The following is a 22,987-nucleotide window of genomic DNA, read 5'->3' as shown; positions in this document are numbered from 1 at the left end:
CTTGAGAGAGGGAAGCACAGATGGAGGGAAAGAGAGGGCTCAGTAGCATCTCTGCTGGCTATTCCTGCAACAGGAAATTGGTTTCTGTTTCCTGCCTCCAGTCCTTCCAGACCTTCCTTGGTTCCTGCTAATCTCCAAGTCTGATCTACCTGAATCTTGTTTTTCTGAGCATCATTTGAATTATCAATAGTTAATCTTTTTATGACTTACAATAAAAACAGTTTCATATAGTTCAAATTACTGGAGTAATTTTCTGCTGTTTGTTGCTAAGATCCTCAATACACTTCCAATGCATTTCACACAAACATTAATACAATTTCCAGGTGTCTGTCTTTCCAACACCACTATATTCCCAATACCTATAGAGTGCTTATTGCATTTTTATGTTCTCAATAAATGTTTTATGATTTGGTTGTTTTGACTTTCAGATTGTATTTTAGTTATTTATAAATCTATCTCTTACAGGAGACTATGAGAGCCTTGTGGCCAGAGGTTGTGAATTTATCATCTTATACAGTTCCTGGTAACATAAGAAATTGTTGAATGACTGAACTCAGTAATATGTGTATGTTTTTGAAGAAAAAAGGATCCATGCAAATCATCTAATTTTATTTTTACTTACAGAGACTCTTTGTTATATCAATAACTCAAAAGTCATGCAGCTAACTCTTTAATTTCAAAGACAAAAAGAGTGATTGTTTCTGTTATCACTGCTGTGTAACCAATCACCTTAAACTGATGGCTTAAGGTGGCAATAATTATTTTTATTACCTTTCCTGGTCCTGAATACTGACTCAACTCAGCTAAGCAATACTTGCCTGAGGTTCTTTGTGCAGAAAAAGCTACTCCTGTGTCTGGAACTATCTGAAGCCTTCTTTACTCACATGTATGACCATTGATGCTGACTGTCAACTAGGATCTCAGCTGAGGCTATTGGCTAGAACACTTAAACATGAAATGTAGTTTCAATTTCCCCATGGCATGGTAAGCAGTTTCCAAAAACAAGTGCCTGAAGAGAACCAGATAAAAGTTACACCATCTCTTATGATCAAGCCTTGGATATCATGTAGTATCCCCTCCATAACAGTCCCAAGCCTGGTCAGATCCAAGGCAACAAGAACCCCATAAGGAATGGGAAGATTGTCCATATCATAATGTAAGATGGGCACGTGGGATGGGATCTGTTGTGGCACCCAACCCCTCCTACAAAACTTCCATGTCTCATGCTATAAGTTTGAAATCTAGGATTTTGTCATTTAAATAAGATCCAAATATGGATAAAGCCAAGATGAAAATTCTTAGGTACATCACCCTGAGTACTGTTTCTCTTGATCTAAAGACCTATAAATTAAGTGTCCAATATAAGATGGGAAGGATGTTTTCTTTTCTCAAAGGAGATGAGAGGTTCACAACTAAGTAGGAATGAGATAGGAGGCGACTTGACTAGGAAGCAAAAGAAGAGAAGAGGAGCATGATCCTGTAAACTTCATCAGGTTTGAAGGGCATCTAGGTCCCCATTTTCCCAGACAGCCAGCATCATGGAGTAGCCAAACATGGGACCCGAATGGTGGAAAACAATGACTGAAGGAGGTGTTTGAAAGGATGAAACTAAGGCAACATCAGAGAGTTTTATGAACCAGCATGAATCAAAAAACAAAACAAAACAAAACAAAAACAGGCAAGAGTTTCCAACCCCTCTGAGAAAGGCACAGAGGGGTGGGAGGGTCAGCTAACCACTAGAAACAGGGGAATGAGACGTGGACAATGTGAAGCATATCTTCTTGACAATGAGGAGGCCATAGCAAGTCCTCTGATGTCAGGGTCACATAAAGCAAACACAGAGGGTATGGTGGCGGGCCAGGGCTTTTTTGTCATGAGATCCATTCCTCATTGTTCTACTACTCTGTCCTCCAACATGGGGAAGCTACCCCTTAGAGGCTGCATTTCTGTGATTCCCATCTCACCTGGCGAGTTTAACCAGGGGACATGACAGCAGGACAGGCAGCAAAAGGAAGAAAGAATTGAGGAAACTTCTCCCAAACCATATTGACTCAGACAACATTTCCAGCAAAGGTTGGGTGTATTCCAAGGCTTCACCTCCCAACAGGGAGGCCACTCTGATGCAGCCCCTGAGCTCCGGTGACACTGCTTCCTCTCTTGTCCCTCTGGCTTAGGGGTGGTAGCAGCTTCTTGCTCTTGCGAACCTTTGAGTTGCCCTAAAAGTCCCCTATGTGGTTTCTCAGCTCTTCCATCGCCTGGGTAACCAGTTCTGCACATCAGATTTCTATTTCAACACTGGTGGTCTTCACTTTTCTGTTTTGACCCTATCTGATCTAGAAGGTCATGTCCAAGATCTGATGAGTTCTGATATACCCCAGGGATCAGTGAAAAGAAAAGAGTACCACAGACCAAATATGTACCTTCTACAGGCCCCATAAGCCTCCACCGGGACCCACATGTTACTTAGGGAGCAGAGAAAAAGGAGGAGTGAGCAGAGCAAATCCGATACTGAGTAATTAGCCAAAAGAAACAGCTTTTAAGCTGAAGTGATCGTTATTTTTACTTGGCAGGCTTTATTGTTTTGCTACCTAAATGAAATGAGAGGCTTATAAGTTAAAGGGATTCAGGATACAATCATACAATTCCTTTCTTCACATCTGAATACACAGTCTTAAAACAAATATCTACCATGTTAAGGATTTTAAATTTGTCCTCTATGCAACAGCAATCTTCTGAGGGCTTTTAAGCAGAGGCTGACGTATTTGATCATTGCTTGAGAAAGATCCTCTTGCTGAACTGTGAAGAATGTTTTAGAGGCGACAAGATAAGAGACAGACAGACCTGTTCGTCTTTTTATAACAGCATAAATTAAGGGGTCCAGAAGTGACCTTTTTTAGGGATTTGAGCAATCTGGTCATAGAGGACTATTTTATATACCCTCCAATAAGTGTTCCTATTGATAAAGATGAAAATACATGTTCTTTCCTTCATTGTCAAGTACAGATCCCAAAACAAAGTTCTTTAAAGACTTTGAGGAAAATACCATAAACACAAACCCAAAAAATAAAACATTAAAGCCTACTTTCCCAGATTTCTGAACACATAGGCAATGATATCACATTGCAAATGGAGTTGTACTTGGAGCCTTTAGAATAGTCACAAATAAATGCAAAATTTGCTTCAAGAGATCCTCTGGTTTAAATAAATTTTGGAAATATTCTCTCTTTTGCTACTGTGCAACTAGAGGGTCATCCAAAACTCATTACAATTATTCACACTATTTAATAATTCCTCACTGTCATGGGGGACCTGGGTGGTTCAGTTGTTTAGGTATCTGACTTTGACTCAGGTCACGATCTCACAGTTTGTGAGTTCAAGCCCCGCATCGGGCTCTGTGCTGACAGATCAGAGCCTGGAGCCTGCTTCGGATTCTGTGTCTCCCTCTCTCTGTTCCTCCCTTGCTTGTGCTCTGTCTCTCTCTGTCTCTCAAGATTAAATAAACATTAAAAAATAATTAAATAAACATATAATTCTTCACTGTCTCATGAAACACTTGGCAACTAAAAAATGGTGAGGGAGTTTTTTGCCTAGACCAGAGTTTCTCAATGACAGCAATATTGACATGTGTTGGCCATACAATTCTTCACTGAGAGAGGCTATCCTGTACATCATAGGATCCTTAGTTGCATCCTTGGCCTTTAACCACCAGATGCCAGTAGCACTTCCTGAATTGGAACAACCCAAAGCGTCTCCAGATCTTGTTAAATGTCCCAGAGGCAAGGGAGCGAGGTGCTGCTGGCTCAGAGTCCCGGTTTAGGTGGAACAAGTCACCCTAAATCAGGACACACACACTTGTAAGCCATACTGATGATTCTGCAGATGTGGCGTGCCTGCAGAAAAACTAATAATAATGATGATTTGGGGGGTGCCTGGGAGGCTCAGTTGGTTAAGCGTCCGGCTTCCGGCTTCTGCTCAGGTCATGATCTCACAGTTCGTGGGTTCGAGCCCCACATTGGGCTCTGTGCTGGCAGCTAGCTCAGAGCCTGGAGCCTGTTTCGGATTCTGTGTCTCCCTCTCTCTCTGACCCTCCCCTGCTCATGCTGTCTCTCTCTGTCTCTCAAAAATAAATAAAAAGCATTAAAAAATTAAAAAATAATAATAATGATGATTTGGTTCATTGTTTCTTTCACTGTCAGCTGTGAGCTCCTGGGGTACAGACCCAGTTACTGTTGACTCTCAAGGATTATACGTAGTGGAATGAACATCAGAAGCCCTATTTGCTTGTCCTCCATCTGCAGAGAAAACCTTGTTCTGGTCTTCCTTCATTATTGAAAAGCAGTTTATCAATTGTCTTGCGTGAATTTGCAGAGTCGGGTTATTTCACAGGGGTTTATATTCCAGCCTTATCTCTGATTGGCGAATCAAAGGCTTCGCCCCCTTTGACAGGCTCTGACAGAGAAAGGATTTGGGGAAGTAGAGGCTCTTCCTTCTCCTCTGCCTATCAAGTCAAGCCAAAGAGACTGCCAATTCTGCCTCTGTCGGGGATGGAAACCACATCTCAGTGCTGGCCACAGGGAAGGTGGAGTGTGAAGGCAGATTCTAGCATCTTTCAGGTTGTCATCAAGTGAAATCCCTGCTCAAGCAGAATGTACTGATGGCAGAGTTTACTGACTTAGCCTGTCTAGTTAACTTTTCTGAACCTAAAACCTAAAACAAAATATGGTGCATAGGATAAGCTCAGTAATTATTTATTGAATGAATGATGATTCCTACTCACTGGTACCAGCACAGAAAAACACAGGGGGGCAACCTATGAATCAGAAAAAAAAATTACTAAGTACTTTAATAGATTACCTAATCCAATGCTTCTGTTTTGTTGAAGAAGGACACATTGAGAACCTTCTCAGACAGTGCCTCAGTAGCAGAGTTGGGGCTATAACCCTGTCCCAGGCCTTTCCTCAATTTAATAAACATTTGTTAGATTTTCAGGAGTTAAATTGTGCACCAAGTGCGGGGAACACAAAATAAATAAGGCTGGTCTGAAGTAGGAAATACAGGATTGGGATGGCTCTATTCTGAGGGAGCCACCTGGGCAGGGGATGTGACCATTCCCAAAACCCCCCAAGCAGCAGGATGGAAACAGAGAACAAAGAGCCATTTCTTCTAGTCACATCGTTTATGCAAGCAGCAGGTTGGCTTTTGAAGACTCCTAGTGAAAGACAATAGCATCATGGGATTCCTCCTTTGAATCTTCGCTTGAAGAAGTGAAGCCCTGTTGACTAATTTGTTCTGTTTTCTCACTACACTTGTTTGGTCGCTTTGGTATCACATACAGACATCAAACACTTTGGCTAAATGTGAGCTCCCTGCATAGGTGCTCACTGCCCCCCCCCCAACACACACTTCTCTTCCTGTCCCTTTCCCTGTATCTCTTCCGTCCTTTCACTTCCACCGTGCCCTGAAGTGTTCATGGATCTCACTATTCCAGATCCCTGATGAAGGCTAAATAAATCAGAAGCGATCTTAGCACCTCTGAGTTAGAATTGCTTCTTGTGTTACACCATTGGCAAAACTGAAACAAACACACACACACACACACACTTAAGGAAACTCCCACAGGAATAATTCCTCACTGTTGACTATCAGAGGCTGTAACAAGTAGGCATATTGATGGGATGGCCAGACCCCCCTGGGGCTCCACGACGCCTACCCCAGCAGCTTCCACTGATTTCACCTCTGCAGGGCTCTGAGCACAGCCAGAACACCAGGATATGAGCAGGGGGAAGATGCCCGAAAGCACGTGGAGATGTGAAATTCGATATTTCACAAAATGAACCACCACCACTTGATTTAAAGGTCTCAGTTTTCTGTACTGTTTAATTTAATTTTGTTTCAAATGAAGAAATTAGTGTTACACCCATATTTGAGGACAAGCCAAACTGCATGACTTCACATCGCCTTCAGAGTGGTGTTGGATTACATAACTTCTTAGCTTGTTTGCTCCCAACATCCTGAGATTCAGAATTTTCTATATGATTCAGAATGGAGATGGGGGCCTGGGGAGAGGGTTTCCGTCTCTGGGGCTGGCCAGACCTTCATGAGATCACCTGAGTAACACATTTGCGTTCTTCCAGTTGGGTTGGCATCTGTCTGAGAGAAAAATCCTCCTTTGGAGGAAAAGCCTGAGAGATGATATTGGGCCTTTTTCTTTACCACTAATTTCTTGTCTTGCTCTTTAATTATGTCTGTTCTCTCGGGCTGACTGGCTCCCTAGTTTTGATCACACAGTACAGAGCCTCCCTCGGTACATTCTGTTCCTTTCACTAGGTCTCTGCCCAATTACAGGAATACACTCCTCTCTTCTCCAAACAGCCATTACTTGCTGAAATCAAGAAACCAATTCAAAGTATTTCAGGGAAATAAAGACACAATCAGGAAAAAAAAACCCTGAAGCAACGCTTTCATTTGACAAAAAAAAAAAAAAAAGGCCATTCAAAAGCATTCTTTTTATACTTTCAGGTAATAATTTGAATATATTATTCATACCTATGGATATAATTATCAAATATGTTATTAACAATTTCTCCAACCTCAAAAGATCTCGTTTGATGTTTCAAAAGAGATATAAAAATAACATTTCCTTTATTACCTCTGACCTGGAATATTATAAAATCAGGATCTTCTTTTCCTTTGTTCAGCACATAAAGTGTGGTTGAGAGACAAGGGGAGGGCAGAGAATAAGGCAACTGATTTCAAATGATTTAAAGCAGATCATTCGCAGATTAGCAATAAAGAGATGAAACTCAGTGTTAGCTAGAATTACAAAGTCACAGTCTTTGAGTGAAACAAACGCATGTGTCAGCAGGTTTGCAGTGAAGCTCTTAAAATTTACAGTGTCCTGGCTTTTCATTTTTATGGGCCCTTTCTAAGGCTATGAATCAAATTTTGTATTTGTAGTTTTGATTCCTTTAAAAAAAAATGACAAAAAACACAACTCCTCCCTTATGTAAGTTTCTGGAATCGAAAGCCTAGATGCGCCCATCTAAGGCCTAAAAACCAATGAAGCTCAACACACCTTATTGATAGATAGAAAAGCAATGTCTTCTCAAGACCCGTAACTCAAATGAGCATAATGAGTGTTTTGACTTTTCCCTCTTTAGAGTAGAAAAAGTTGTTGAGGTATAGTGATAAAGATTTCCATGGATAGAAAACATTTAATACAATTGTCCAATGACTCTCGAAGTAGGTTGTACTGTCCCACTGAGTAGCTTTGCTGGTATGTCACCATTGATTTTATCAAGAATTTTGTCAGCGGGCTTTTTATAACATTCGGATTTTCATTACATTAGTCAATCAGTGCCAGCTGCTGGTTGAACCCTAAAGAATTGCCTATATGCAACAAATCATGACCTACAAAACTAGTTTCATAGGGTTTAGCTTAATAGTCTGCAACCATATGTTAATTACAAAAGCAAAAGCTGGTAATATAGCTTATGGGAATGCTTTAGCGTTTGTTTCTAAAGAGACCAGCTTCCAAATTCTACCCTAGAGCTGTCTAATAGAAATAGAACTTGCAGTTCCTGGTTCTGCGTATAAGGAGCTTGGAAGTGGCCACTGCACAGTAACAACTGGTCCACAGCTAAACTGTCTGAAAAACCAATAAGTCCTTTTGGATCTGTAAGACAGGAGAAAGCTGCTGCCTCCGGAATTGGAGAAACAGACAGGCAAATACAGGCTGTTACCGCTTACAAGACTAGAGACTCACAGGGTGTCTGGTGGCTCACTTGGTTAAGTGTCTGACTTCAACTCAGGTCATGATCTTGCAGTTTGTGGGTTCAAGCCTCATGTTGGGCTCTTTGCTCACATTTCAGAGCCTGGAGCCTACTTTGAAGTCTGTGTCTCCCTCTCTCTCTCTCTGCGTCTCCCCTACTCATGCTCTCTCTCTCCCTCAAAAATAAAACATTAAAAATAAATTAAAGAAAAAAGACCAGGGTAGGAAAAAAATTGAACCATAATGGATGACTTGCAAAAGACTCAGGGCAAACAACTCTAAAAGATAAAAACTCTGCAGGGACTCAGTCACAGGGGGGACCCCATGATATTGTAAGATTTACTTCCAGGAGCTCTCCCAGATTCCCACAGTAAACACTGGAGAACAATTCCGTAGTACATCCATCAGGGAAAGCAGAGAAGTAGCCATTTTGAAATATACCCAAGCACTCTGTTCTTGACATGGCCCACCCTCAGGGTCAGCGAATTAACCAAAGGCTAACTAGCTGGAGTATCAGAGCCTAACTGACCTAGAAAAGGGACATACAAACTCCAACCCACTCTAGCCATCATGTGCCACCTAATGGTGGTGGAGAAAAAAACCAAGAAACTCTTGTGAGGTTCACAGTTCAGAGGCAGAGACTCCTTAAAAGACTAACACCTCACCAATAAACTGCAGAATGCTTCCCCTCTCGCCTCAACACCAAACTCTTGAGACCTATTTAGAGCACTTTCTTTTTCCCAATGTCATATATAGCAAGCAAGAAAAAAATTACAAGGCATACTAAAAGGCAAAAACACAATTTGAAGAGCCAGAACAAGCATCAGAATGAGACATGGCAAGGAGCTTGCAATGATCAGATTGGGAATTTAAAACAATTTTGACTAATGTGTGAAGGGCTGTAAAGGATAAAGCAGACAGACAGCGTGCAAGAACAGATAGATGGACAGATGGACAATGTAAGCAGAAAGATGGTAATCCTAAGAAAGAACAAAAAGGAATGCTAGAGAAATAGTACACAGGGTACAGTCGTGAGCCACATATATAATTTTAAATTTTATGGTAACTGTATTAAAAAAGTAAAAAGAAACAGGTGAAATTAATTTTAATAATATACTTTATTTAATCCCATATATCCAAAATAGTGTTATTAAGACATGTAATCAATATCAAAAATTAACGAAACATTTTACATTCTTTTTTTTGTACTGTCTTCGAAATCTGATGTATCTATTACACTTCGTTACATCTCAGTTCAGATTAGACATATTTCAACTGCCCAAAAGCAACATATGCCTAATAGATAGTGTGCTGAAATTCTGGACCCTTCCCTTACAAAGTGGGGGATTTTGGACACATGATTTAACCATTCACATCCCTGTAAAATGGAGTTATATATATATATATATATATATATATATATATATATAGAGAGAGAGAGAGAGAGAGAGAGAGAGAGAACCTACATAATAAGGCAATATGTGAGGTTAAATAGGTTAACATCTTAGGAAATGGGTCATTCAACTGGCCATTTTGTCTCTTTCACTTTGAAATTTAGTTGGTCAACATAAGCAAAGACTTACATGAACTTTCCCCCCCACTAGTCTTAACAATTTCTGGTCAGACATGTAACCAAAAGATTAACAAATAGAATTAGAAAATATTCTCAGAAATAACCGATGGCCTGATCCATTTATGAGAGTAGAGTCTAGAGGGCTGACCAATTCACTCTCAAGATGGGGGAGTATGGGCCCAGGCTACAGTCTGAATATAAAAAGCTCATTACAGTGGAATTGCCAGGCCAAAAACAGAACAACTTGAGAAAGATTATTAAGACTACCATTTACCAATCAGTAACCGCAGGCCAAACCCAAGGGAAATTCTTTTCATGTGTAGATTCACTTGACAACAAGGAAACAAAAACAAACTTGCAAAACCCTGTCAAGCAGGGAGTGGCATCCTCCTTTTAAAAATGAAAGAAACAAGGCTCAGAATGGCTGACAAGCTTGCCATTGCGTGATACCTTCTTTACCCTGATACCTTCTTTTTCTTACTCACCACATAAAGGTGATGTGGGCTGGAGGTAACAGGCCTGGGACTGGCCACTCTGTGTGGAGAAGCAGGAAATAATGATGCTAAAGTGAAACACTTTCTTTACCTAGGAGTTGAGTATAAAGATGAAACACAGATGATCATAGAAAAGGGACTATTTTCCATTCTACCTAAACACTTGCATTGATGGTTTGTTTCCATGTGAGGTTTAGATAATGGGCACAAACTGGTGTTTTCATTCGATAAATCAAGACCACCAGACTGAGCCACAACTACTTTTCTATTAGTTGGCAACTCACTTACAAAGTCTGGCCTTGGGGAAATGGCCAAAGCACTTTGCAGGAATAGAGGCTTTTAGGTGCAGTGGTCCGGGTGAAACAGGAGAGTAGCTGCTCCCACACCCATCCGAAAGATCACATGGCTCTTGTTCTATCTGGCTGGCTCAGCAACCACCCAAGTTATGGGGCTACAGGGGATGCTGTCTAGACTGGGTCTTTTGGCCCCGGGCTTGGCAGAACACGGAACCAGAAAGCCAAGGCATGGTTCAAACATCTCTCTGCACTTTTTCTGGTAGAAGCTGGATGGAAACTAAAACAATTACCAAATAGCAATAAACAAGGGAATAAAAAGACTGCACAGGGCTTTCTTTAGTCCTTGGTAGATGTGTCCTGGCTCACGGGCTATAAAACATGACATTTCTAAAGTGAATATCCTTGAGAAGAAGAGCACAGTCTTAAAGATGCATGACCTTTCCAGCTGCAGGTGATTCTCATCACAGGAGAAGGGTTCTCTAGTCCCAACGATAACGTCACGATAGGAAAAACACACCAACATATAATTGAAATAATTTATTTACCACTAGAGCACCACAAAACAGACATACATCATGTTAAAATACAGCGTTATCAGTCATCAAAATACAAAACAGCTAATCTTATAGTCCATTTCTTTTTAAACCATGCCAACCATAAAATTGTACTGCTGCTTAACATCTAAAAACTGCAGCCCTACCCCCACCCGTAGACTAACGTCTTCCCCTTCCCTCCCGCCTCCCTCCCTGCCCGCGGCAATATTTACTTATGGGAAACAAAGACCTTACAGAACCCCCAAACTTAAAAAAAAGATTCAAGAGATCTTAAAATAGAGCATTTAAAATATTATCAGTGCATTCATGAGGAAAGATAAAATAATACAAAACAAAACGTCATTCTATCTGAGAGGAAAATACCTGCAGAAATAAAAGTGATTTACATAGAATTCATCAAAAACGGAAGGAAAAAAAATCAACACACTCATTTCTGGGATTGGGTTACACCCAACACAGGCTTGTTTACTAGTAGGGCGTCCCCTCTCTCACTTTTCCAGTTTTCAAACTTGAGAATCCAATTTGTCATTTAATTAACAGCCAAGGAAATGTCAAACATTTGGAAATACAGGATACCAAACAACTTCACTTGGATTCGCACCTCATCATCCTGCCCTTTTGGTGATGCTGCTAATATTCCATTGTTTTACCTATGAATTTTTATCTTACAGCTAAATAGGGGACAATTGGCAAAATGACATCTCCTACAAACCCCGGCGGAAGGGTCCCTTCCTTGCAATGATGTGGCAAATCATTCATTTATTAAAGCAAGGTAAATTCTAGCCTCAGATCTAGAGAATCTCATTCAAAGGGAAAAAATAACGTTTTGATCATGGGAGGATTTGGCTTGTACCTTTACAAGCATCAAAGAACACACGTGAGAACCTTAACTTCCGTGAAAGAAACCGAGTGACTTAAGCTGACCAGGGCATTTTTTCTCCCTTAAAAAAGAATCAAGGAAAATGTAAATCTTTCCATTTCCTCCCTGAACACAAAAACCTGATTAAAGGAAAGATGTTTCCTATGAACTGTCCGATCTCTACTAACAATAGAATTCTGTGAGCATATTGATTAAGCCAAGTTGGAGAAGCCTTTCTTAACTCAGCCACAAAGATTCTGAGTTTCAGTCAGATCCTGAGGCCCATGCTAAAACTAAAATATTTCAGCTCAATTATCTATACATCTATAATATTCCACAATTTTCCTAAAATAGAAGATTGTTAACATCTGAATTGGTTAGTAAGGATGCTTGGAAAATGGAGAAAGACTACTGAACTTGAATCTGTCCTTTTTATAAAAGAAAATCTACAGGACAAGTGGACTCAGGTAGCTTATGTCATAATAATGGACAATGCACGAAGCACAAGTGGAGGAAACACTATAGAACACCTATTTGTAGTGCAAGTCAAACTATAGGGCTTTACTCGAAAGCTCTGGCCAACTAAAGGAAACACACAGTTCTGAGCGATCATTAAAAAGAGAGCCCCAATTTAAGTCCAATCTAAATCATAGTTGACATTATTACAGAACATTAAAAATATGGTAAAAATTTACACATTGCATGTGAAGTAGTTAACGTTTTGATTTAATAGTTTGCAAAAAGAGATCTGCAGATGTGTTTCCAATTACACCGGCTTCTATACCCTCTATTATAATAACATAGGTATGGTTACATACATCTGAAACGAAGGAAAAACCAATAGCATAGCTGTACGGCAATACTTTCAGGTCTGAAGTGTGACCAGTACGTATCAAAAACATTTCAACATTTCACTAGTTTAACTAAACTGACAAAGAACCATTTACAATTAAAAAGGAAAAAAAATCTTCCAGACTTATGCCGACTGCAAGTTTCCTTTATTAACAGGCTTTTCAGTTTTGAACCTTACAAGAAGCTTCCTTAGCAGTTGGTACATAGCATGTGTTTTCAGGGTCTTTATCTTAACGCAGGCTTGGTTGGTCATATAATAACTCGCTTGGGTTCTCGTTCCGCTAATATGACCCCTTTTTTTCTGGCTCGTTTGAGTTCAAGTTCCTCAAGCCATCCATGAGTTTCTGGCAAAGTATTTGGTCTCCACTTTATACACCTGTTTTATTTTCCAAGGGCAATGAAATGTTCATTATATAGTAACACACAATAAATAACTCACTGTTAACTCTGAAGGTAAGAATGGGAAGGGTCCCTATTGCATAGCAATACAGAAAAATCAAGTGAGGCATGGGATAGGAACGGCATTACACACAGCAACTCCACTTAATGGGATCTTCCTGTTTGTTTGTTTGTTTTTTCCTTTCACATAATTAACACCAACAAATTCTTCCAGTGTTTATTTTTTTCTTAAAAAAAAAAAGGTTTTGCTTCTTGTCTCTCTCACTTACAGAGTAGATGAAATGTAGAATAAAGCCTTCGATTTTTTGTTTTGTTTTGTTTCAGATGCCAGTTTTAACAAACAGAACACAGACTTTCAAAGTGTTTGAACTAGTACCGCTTTTTTCAAATTTTTTTTAACACTGTTGAAGCAAGGCTCTCTTACGTTTTCTCGTTACAAACATTGTCATTGTTCTTGTCGTCCTCATCATCACCGCCATGTGAGTAGCGTCTTGCCACGATTCCAAGAACCTTAGCTGCATTTACAAGACTTTACAATCATATTTGAAAGCTGTTCGATCTTGGGGGTTTTGCCGATGTAGTAGAGAATGGTCAGCGGTTCTAAATCCTGGGACACACAGCAAGGAGAAGCAGATGCTTCTGGATTGATGGTGTTATACAAGCTTAGAACCTGAAAGGACACAGGAGAAGAAAGAGGCCATAGGAAAAGACCAAAAAAAAAAGTGGGGCCGGGGGCGACAATTACTTTAAAAAGAGCCATTCTGTAGAGTTAATCAGTCACCGTACTTGGTAGACAATTTTAATTATTTTGGGTTTACAATTTCCTTCCCTTAACCCCCAATCATGGTCAACTTGATATGTGTTCCTGGTAATCACTGAACTCATCTTTTTCCTCCAGAACCTTTTTTCATACATCGTAAACAGTGATTTGTAAAAGTTCAGATTGCACAAAATTGTTCATTCAACAGACTTTACAGTTTCCCCAGTAATCTTTTCCTTCGATCACGACTTTGCTGCATATACTTGCCTGGCCCTCGAAAAAGTTAGTCTTTTAGTATTTGCTCTTGTGTCTATACTTCTTTGTAACCCGGTGTAAATTTCCAGTTCGCACCTCGATTAGAGTTCCCGTGCAGTCAGAGACTCTACAGACTTTGTTTTGACTTGATAGCCCTGGCAAGTGTTCTCTGGACGACATGAGACTCCTGCGCGCTCAGTGAAGAAGTGAATGTACGGAGACGGAGGAGAATCACATGTTTCATTACAACTACCAACAGAGCTTTGATCTACCCTTAGGCATAAAAAAGACACCTGTCTGCAATGTGAAACCTCTCTGTGCTGTGTCTTCTCAGGACAATTTAATGGCACCTACATTTTCATTTAAAAGAAAAAGGGATGCAAGTCTTTTCATTTATCACTTCATAAATACGATCAAGAGTTAAGCAATTAAGAGTTAATTCAGAATGATATTAAAAGCAATCTATATTTTCACTTATTCACTTTCTTGCATTTTGCTTCAAACAACAATAGTAATAACAGTCAACCCTCCATTTCGATTTCATGTGGCAAATGGTAGTGCCTAAGTTGGACAGAAGACAGCCAGTCCTAAAATGGAATGAAGAGAACGTTCTATAGTTAGTTCTATGCCCTTCACTCCATTTTATATCAAAGAGGTATGTGACTTTTAGCAATGGAGGTCTGTAGGCTCCCTGGTGATGATAAAGACACATTTCCAAGGATGCCATTAATGTGTTAGGCAAACAGCAAGTGACCTTTTCCTCGAGATTCACTGCCATTTTTTCAGCCTAGGACAGAAGATCTGTTCAGTGCAGCAACACTGACTACTTTATTAAGCTACCTCTGGCTCCTTGGGTAACTGTCCAAACCACATATTTGTGACCATGACAGTTATTCTTCCTCTCTCCTTGAAAAACAAGCACGGTCTCAGCCTTCACACACTCCCTCTGTGTATCGGGGAGGGGAATTATGTTTCTACTTGGCAACTGGGCCTTGCCCACATTACAGCTACTGTTGCCACAGCCCAGTTGAAGCAGCCTGGCCAGAGAGCTCAGACAAAGGGATAGACATGAGCAAGCTTTCCTCACATGGCCAAGCACATGGTCAGCCTGGAGTGCCAAAATCTACAGGGGAGTTGGGAAAACAGCTGAAGGAAGGAGAGTCCTATTTGTCAATTTAAAGTCGAGCATATGTAGGCATTTATAAATAAATAGACTTCATGTTCTGCTAACACATGATTTTTCACATGCATTAAAGAGAAATTTTATAATGCAGATTGTCTAAAATAATTGATAACCCCAAAACTCTTGAATTCAGCTGAATGCATTATGTGATCCTTCTGGCAGCAGATTCATTTTCCTACCCTGCAGTGAAGGCAATTTTTCTAATGCCTCTTTAATAAGGAGATTTACAGAGGCATAACCCCACTGTGTAGCCACATTTCAGGAATTAAACTCAGTAAGACAGAGCAAACGGAGGCCTGGTTATAAAGCCAGGAGGTCTGCCTTCCAAATGCCTTCCAAGTTTTGGGTTGTCACCAACTGTTTGATCCGGGGCAAGTAATCTACATGATCTAGACCCTGATTTCTTTAGAAAAATGAAATGTTTGGGCAAGATAACTTTCCATCTCTAAAACTCGACATTATAAGGTACCAGGAAAAAGCACTTGGACAAGCATCATTATTACATAGAAAAATTCTTGGATGATCTGGGCTACTAACCCATGACATATAACCCAGGACTTGTCCTCCGAATTAGCCTTCTATCCTCACTAAAGTATCTTGACAGATTATTTAGATTCTTGTTTACTTTGAGTTATAAAGACTTGGAGGTCCTAATTTTCAAATCGTTTTTGTTATTTTGTTTTTTTGCTCTTTGCATCTATTCTTCTATTCTTGAGTTTGGCATTGTAATTTTAAAGATCATTTTTAATATAAACATTCCTTGTTACTGATAAGAAATTGAGGTTTAGAGAAGTTAAATGATTTTTTTCACCTTATTTAAAAATATAATTTACTGTCAGTTAACTAACATACAGTGTGTGCAGTGTGCTCTTGGCTTCAGGAGTAGATTCCCGTGGTTCATCGCGTACATACAGCCCCCAGTGCTCTTCCCAACAAGTGCCCTCCTCAATGCTCATCACTCATTTTCCCTTCCCCCTTGCTGCCCCCATCAACCCTCAGTTTGTTCTCTGTGTTTAAGAGCCTCTTACGGTTTGCCTCCCTCTCTGTTTGTAACTACTTTTACCCTTCCCTTCTTCATGGCCTTCTGTTAAGTTTCTCAAGTTCCACATATGAGTGAAAACATATGAATCTGTCTTCCTCTGACTGACTTAGTTTACTTAGCATAATACCCTCCAGTTCCATCCACGTTGTTGCAAATGGCCAGATTTCATTCTTTCTCATTGCTGAGTTTTATTCCACTGTATGTATGTATGTATATGTATGTGTGTGTGTTTGTGTGTGTTTGTGTGTGTGTGTGTGTGTGTGTGTGTAAACACACACCACATCTTTATCCATTCATCAGTGGATGGACATTTGGGCTCTTTCCATCATTTGGCTATATAAATAACTTTTTAATTGCCATACACTGGTGAGTCACCCATGCCAAACCATCAGCTGAGATCCTCAAAGTTCTCTTTACTATGACAGTCCCTGATGTAGGTGATAACAGGTCCTTTTTTAGATGGGGACCTGGGTCTCTTCACATCCTAGCTGTTTATGTGACAGTAAGTGACATACTGATTTTTTTTTACAGCTACCAATCACTTACAGCTGTTGAGAATATAAGATAAAAACAAAGCAATTAAACAACACTGTCTTCTGGTTGCCTATAATTTCACTGGGAAGGTTGCCTAAAATCTACTTTTCAAACTGATCATTGCTACTTCCAATTTCACCTACAGCCGACATTCTTCCCCATCACTCAAAGGGATTTCTCCAGCACCCATTCATGTGTGTGATGAATGGGTGCTAGTTGGAATTCACCGGACATACTCTCAACAGGTACACATTAGCAACCCAAGAATAGAAGAGACACAAGCTAAATACTTACCCTACTGTGCTGAGTGTCTGAACTCCACAAATATGGGCATGCTCCAGCACAGAAGTTAGCATTGTATCCTTTAGGTTCATGAATCCATTTCCACCCAAGATCCCTCTTGAAATCAATATAAAGTGGACGTAGGCAGCAATTATCCTGCACATTTCTGTTAGAAGAAAGAGCAGTGGAGATTTTAAAGCTGATTTCTCCCACCCCTCATTCCAAGGCAGAAAAATGACTCATTCACTCATTCAAACAGCATCCAATGAGCAAATTTCATGGGCCAGGTTTGAATGGTTTTATAGTAATCTCAAATTATTTTCATGATAGAGTGTTATGGCGACTTGCTGGACTACTTCCTCTTATGAACTCTATACCCTGAGACTCTTGGCCATGAACTTGAATGTCAAACCTTTCCTTTGAATGACTATATACAAGCAGGGAGGTGGCTGGAAGAGATCAGTTTTGCCAACCAGCTTCGATTGCCCTTTCAAATATAAAATGAATGAAGTAGTGATTTTCAAAGGACCATCTAAGACATTTCCCTTTGAGAATGAATCCTTTATTTCATCTCATGTTCCTTGATCCAGGAATGAAATAGAGATCAAGAAATAAGGAGCCTTGCTCAGTGAAACCATCAACTCTGGAAAGTTAAAAAAAAAAAAAGTCACTTTAGTCATGAACTCTTGGAGCACTTTATCAGTGAGAACCCCTCACTGTCCCTCAGCTTTCAAACAAAACAAAACAAAACAAACAAACAAAAAAAACTTCCTCCTATGAGGCTTGATAAGAAACCACAGGAGAATACTCACACTCTCCCCACCATGAACTCTTTTAGGAATGAGAAGTAAATTTGAGTTGCCCTTACTCCCTCATATTCTGTAGCTAACAACACAATAAATAGCATTCTGCTTCTATTTCCCTCATCTCTGTTACTGTGACAAAAAGGTATGATCATGGGCACTCTGGCATGGGCTTTCCAGTACTGACCGTGAGTCTTTCCAGTTAAGGACCCATCACCATACCCCTCAAATAAACTTATATTTGCTCTGAGGAGCAAGGAGCTTAATTTCTCCTTCAGCCCTACAGTGCTTCAGAGGGATTTTGAAAACAACTTCAGGGGCTAATTTTCTGATTTCACCCTTCATTGCAAAGGGCTGATGAATAACACAGAAAAACTGCTTTAAGCCTCTGGGAAGATGATCTTAGGAGATAGGATGGCTGAACTGTACCTGGACTTAAGCAATGAGTCCAGTTTAAGTCAATTCATAAGAAAAGACAGACAGTATAAGAGTTAACAGACATAATTGCTTCATGTTATTTTTTATCTCCTTTACCTAAAACAATAGGCCGCATCCAAAGCACGCTTCTTCCGCCGGTTGGACTGTTGGGACTCAAGTCTGTAGGAGGGCAACAACATTAGCAGGAGATGTGGGGTCTTCCCACTGGTTTTTTTCCTAGTGGACTTTATAGTTTTCTGATCACCACTGGTATATGTAGAGGTGCCATCAATACCTTGAAAAAACGCATTTGGGTAACAAACATTTAGCTTCACCTTCATCAAATATAACTAGTCATTTTTTTCCCTTTGTATATCGTCACAAATAGCAGTGATGACCACAATCGCATCATCACCTGGCTACCGTCATTCCCCATGGAAATAGACATGGCACAATAAGACAATTGCAGGTGACAGGGAACCCTTCTAGCTGCAGCTCTTGTCAAGAGGCAATGTAGTGTCCAAGGCAGGGCTTGTTGGTTAGGAGGGCCACTGAAGAAGAAGCCTTTGACCATAGCCAAAGGGCATCCAAGGCCATTTATTTTAGACAACCCTCAGTTGAGGCTACGTTCAGCCCCTCAATGACTGAACACACAGCCAAAGAACTAGCCTTGTCACCCACCAGTCCGCTCTTTTCCTAAGACTACCCTAATGAACATAACCCGGGGATTACATTACATTGCAATGAATTAGGTTCAAGTGAAACAGAAGTCACCCTTACCTAATGCTATTTTGGGAAGCTGTGAAGAAAGGGCTTTTTCACTTATTTTATGGCATCCTCTACACTTTCCTGATTCCATCTGAGATTTAGAAATGTGAGCTCCCCAAAGCATGCTCAAGAGACTGCCAGTTTAAGCATTTAATCTCCATGCTCTAGAGAATCATGGCTAGGTTAGAGACTGAAATAAATCTCTAGACTTCTGGGAGTATTTTTCCATGAGTAAGGGCCACTGTAGCCTTCCACAAGTGTATGAAGGTCCCGGATGGTGGTGGTTGGGAAGGGAACTCAGATCCCAGAAGTGGTGGTGTGGAGTCAATGTGGCACTAGCCCCCAGTAGACTTCCTCTTAGCTCTCATCTCCAAACTGGTTATCTAATAAAGGAAATGCCTTGAATCCTTGGTGTCTTCTCACTCTCCTTGATCTTTGGCTAATTGCTAAGAGGTGAGTGAGTATAGAGAAAAACTAAAGACTTGTGATGTGTTTATAAACAATTATAAAAGTCTGATAAGGAAGCCATTTGAAATACTGGGAGCCAGGCAGAAAAGATGGAGTGTTCTGATACATGTGAGGTTAGTTTAAAAGGCTGCTGTGTGAAGAGATTCCCTTCTGTGAAATACAGTTGTCAGCTCCTGACGTTGGATTTGGGGCCTTACCAATGAATTTCCTTGAGTGTATGCTATCTTCTTCTATAATATTACCATAGGTGGAAAGTTGGTTTGCTTAAGTGAGGACAAAAGGGGTTAACTGACTAATCGTTTGGGAAGCTGATGAATCAGTCAGTTACTATTGCCGAGTCATCACTGGGTCCTGAGCAATATAAACAGAGAACCAATCCCATTGTCCCAGTCCTCTCTGTCTTTATACATCTTTCTCCAACCATTTCTCTACCCAAACAATTAAAACTCCCCAGGCCTCACCAAACAATCCCAATTTCACATGCAAACTGATTTCATCCACCCATGAGACTATCAATACAGGCTCTTCCCTCCCCCATCTCAAATCATCAAGTTTCAGTTACCTGCAAATCTTGCTTCTAGCTCTTCACTTTTATTGGGAATGATGTAATTATTAGATGGTACAAAGGTGCAGCAGGGACAGTGTAAACTTATTTTAAATCCCAGGTTTCTGTCTGGAAAACATTAAGTCAAGGAGATCATTTGGATGTGTGACAATACCTTTAAATCTGCAATCAACTTACAATAACTTAAGGGCACTGAACATAGAGGGACGAACACAGAGGGTGGTTGTAAACCTTTATGGTGGAGCCACTCATGAACGGCGTCAGTTACATCGAAGGAAAGCCATTCGCCTTCTGCCCTTGTCTTCACGACTTTGCTGTCAATGTAGCGCTGCGTTGGAGATGTTAGATCTTTGGATTTGAGAATCTGGAGAAGGAAAGGAGAAAGAACGGAAAAAGCTCAGCTGGCATATGGACAGAGTGACTAACCCAAAACCATTAATGCTGTTCCAGTTCATTATCTAAACTTAGTTCCACTCTGGTATCCCCCTGTATTGTCATCTAAGAGCATGGCCGCGTGCATTAAAACATACCACCAGGCCATTTGCCATGAAAAATAGAGCTACTAAGTCAGCTGTGTGTTATGATAAAGGTGACAGGAACCATAAAGCCAAGTGTCTAAAAGAAAGTGACAGTAATTATTTTACTTTGCTGACATAAGCTTTGCAAGATTTCAGCCATAAATTCTACGCTATTAAGTTAATGGTTTTGTTGTTCTCTTTCTCCACTTTTTTTTTTAATCTGGGGAGCTGGGAGGTGGGGGGCGGGGGAGGGACAGGAGGAGTGGGCCAGTTCGGAGGATCCATGCTCACCCTCTGGAAGGCCCTGAATTATAAATCTCCCTCTAATAAAGAGGAAAAGGTCCTCACCCTGGTTCCTAAATCCACCAACATTAATATACGTGGCATGCCTCAGCTTTTGAGGTAAATCTCTAGCTGGGATTTTTACTCTCAATGTGACTTGTTGTGATTTATGAAGATATTCCATATCCCACAGACCAAGAATGAATTTGGGCAAGAGCAGTCTGGCGGTGTGTATTGAGAGCCTGAAAGCAAATCAGCCTGAACACTGAGACTTTAGAAGAATTCATTTATTGTAAATACATAAAGAGCAACTATAGTGTGTTCTTGGGTTTCTATAGGAAGTGAACACTTTAGGGGGGTTTTAAAAATTTTGTCTGTCTTTAAATGACAATGTTTAATGGACCAGTCAAACCAAGATTCCAGGTCCCCTAAAGCTTTATTAAATCCCTACCCAAATCTGTATCTTGCCTTTCCTTAGTACCTGGGGGCTTGAACCCCATTATTTGATCCTTGTCCCTTCTGATATTGAGTCTACCTACTCCGTGCTCATTTCATACATGTGGGATTAGGTCTCTCCAACATGTTCATAAGCTTCCCCAGGGCAGTGATCACGTCTTCAATTTGATGCCATTTCAAAGGACAGCACTCAATTTAATCAGTGTCTATTACATGACTATCTGAATATCTAGACTTATTTACTCTCTTTTAAACCTGGCAAAACAAAAATGCATAATCTTGCTGATTTCAAAATGCACTTTCCTTTCCTTCCTCTGGGTACATGATTTGTTTCAGGTACTTCTGCAACAAATGCTTCCTAAAATATTTGGCATTATGGCAGACTTTTTTCTGGATTAAGTACGTTTACAAAAGGAAAGAGATTCATACAACTGAACTCTGGGGGGCCTTCAAGGAATTTTAGATAAAATCTACTCTACAGTCTTGCTCCTCAGTCACACCCCCACCAAGTGAAGATGATCTAGAGGCAATCACAATTCTACCGCGGGCAAGAGATGTTCTTTGTGAGTTAAAGGAAGCAAGTAAACATGGCTTGAGGGCTGTGTACATCAGGCTCTGGGCTTGGCACTCATGATTTCATTTCATTTAATCCTCAAAACATCCCTGTAAAGTAGACTAAGGAAACGGAGACCCAGGGAGGTTGAGGGATTCACGCAAGCCCTTGCGGTGAACATGTATTGAGAGAAGATTTAAAACAATCCCCTAGTTTTCCTGCTTCGGTGCCGGCTTTTTGAAGGCCAACGAGTTGTGGGGGTCAGTTTTGAGTCATGATTCATGCTTACCCCTTTCCAGATAACAAAAATCATTCAGTAATAGAAGCAGAGATTTAAAAAAAAATTTTTTTATGTCTTTATTGTATCTTGAGAGACAGACACAGAGAGTGAGCAGGGGAAAGGCAGAGAGAGGGGGAGACACAGAATCTGAAGCAGGCTCCAGGCTCTGAGCTGTCAGCACACCCGACACGGGGCTCAAACCCACCAACCATGAGATCATGACCTGAGCTGAAGTCGGACGCTTACCCAATTGAGTCACCCAGGTGCCTCAGAAGCAGAGATTTTTAAATAAGATTATAATGAATGTGGCTACAACATGGAAACCTAATGTGCGGAGCATAAACACAATTCTTGCTGTCATAAACCTATAACTTTAAAGATACAGCTTAACAGCAGCCCAATCCTCTGCCAATCAAACCATGTTTTGAAAACACTCCCAGGTGGGCAAATAAGACACCTCATATCAATTCCTAATGAATGGTATGATTAATCTAACCTAGGATAACAGGGATATAACAATGGTTGAGAAGTTTTCAGCATTTCCATGTGCCTCACTGCTTAAAGATGGGTAGGAGATCCAGGGGCACCTGAGTGGTTCAGTCAGTTGGGCATCCAACTTTGGCTCAGGCCATGACCTCATGGTTTGTGGGATACGGGTCCACATCAGGTTCTCTGCCCTTCCCCCACTTGTGCACACGCTCTCTGTCTATCAAAAATAAATATTAAAATAAGATTTTAAAAAATCAGTAGCAAGTCCAGAGCTCATTTTTCTGATTTTAGCTTTCTCCCCTAGCCCGCCTCCTATCATGATGCATTATTCCATAATGCTTTTATATTTGCTTAATCAGCACAGCGTCTGGCTTATCCATCTTTGTGTCCCTAACACTTACACACACAATGCCCAGAACAAAACATTGCTTTCATTGTTGTATTAATTACCTATTTTGTATACGTAAACTATGTCAAATGTCTCTGATATCTCTGATATAAATACATATATATAGTTGCACTGAACACACAGAA

General features: G+C 40.4%; 1 protein-coding gene across 2 annotated transcripts in view; it reads right to left on the bottom strand.

The window, feature by feature from the left end:
* Positions 1-8,870: 8,870 nt before the first annotated feature.
* TGFB2 (transforming growth factor beta 2) overlaps positions 8,871-22,987 on the bottom strand; it is an 84,776-nt gene continuing 70,659 nt past the window's right edge. For both annotated transcript variants that reach the window (XM_029935654.1, XM_029935655.1), the window contains 5 exons: positions 20,107-20,239; positions 19,873-19,983; positions 18,192-18,369; positions 16,867-17,020; positions 8,871-13,468 (listed from right to left, as the gene is read on the bottom strand). In XM_029935654.1, coding sequence (XP_029791514.1) covers positions 13,310-13,468; positions 16,867-17,020; positions 18,192-18,369; positions 19,873-19,983; positions 20,107-20,239 — 735 coding nt within the window. In that variant the 3' untranslated portion in view covers positions 8,871-13,309. The remainder of the gene's footprint in view (positions 13,469-16,866; positions 17,021-18,191; positions 18,370-19,872; positions 19,984-20,106; positions 20,240-22,987) is intronic.

Source organism: Suricata suricatta, chromosome 3, assembly GCF_006229205.1.
Source record: "Suricata suricatta isolate VVHF042 chromosome 3, meerkat_22Aug2017_6uvM2_HiC, whole genome shotgun sequence".
Lineage (NCBI taxonomy): Eukaryota > Metazoa > Chordata > Mammalia > Carnivora > Herpestidae > Suricata > Suricata suricatta.
This window is presented reverse-complemented; position numbering and strand designations above follow the sequence as displayed.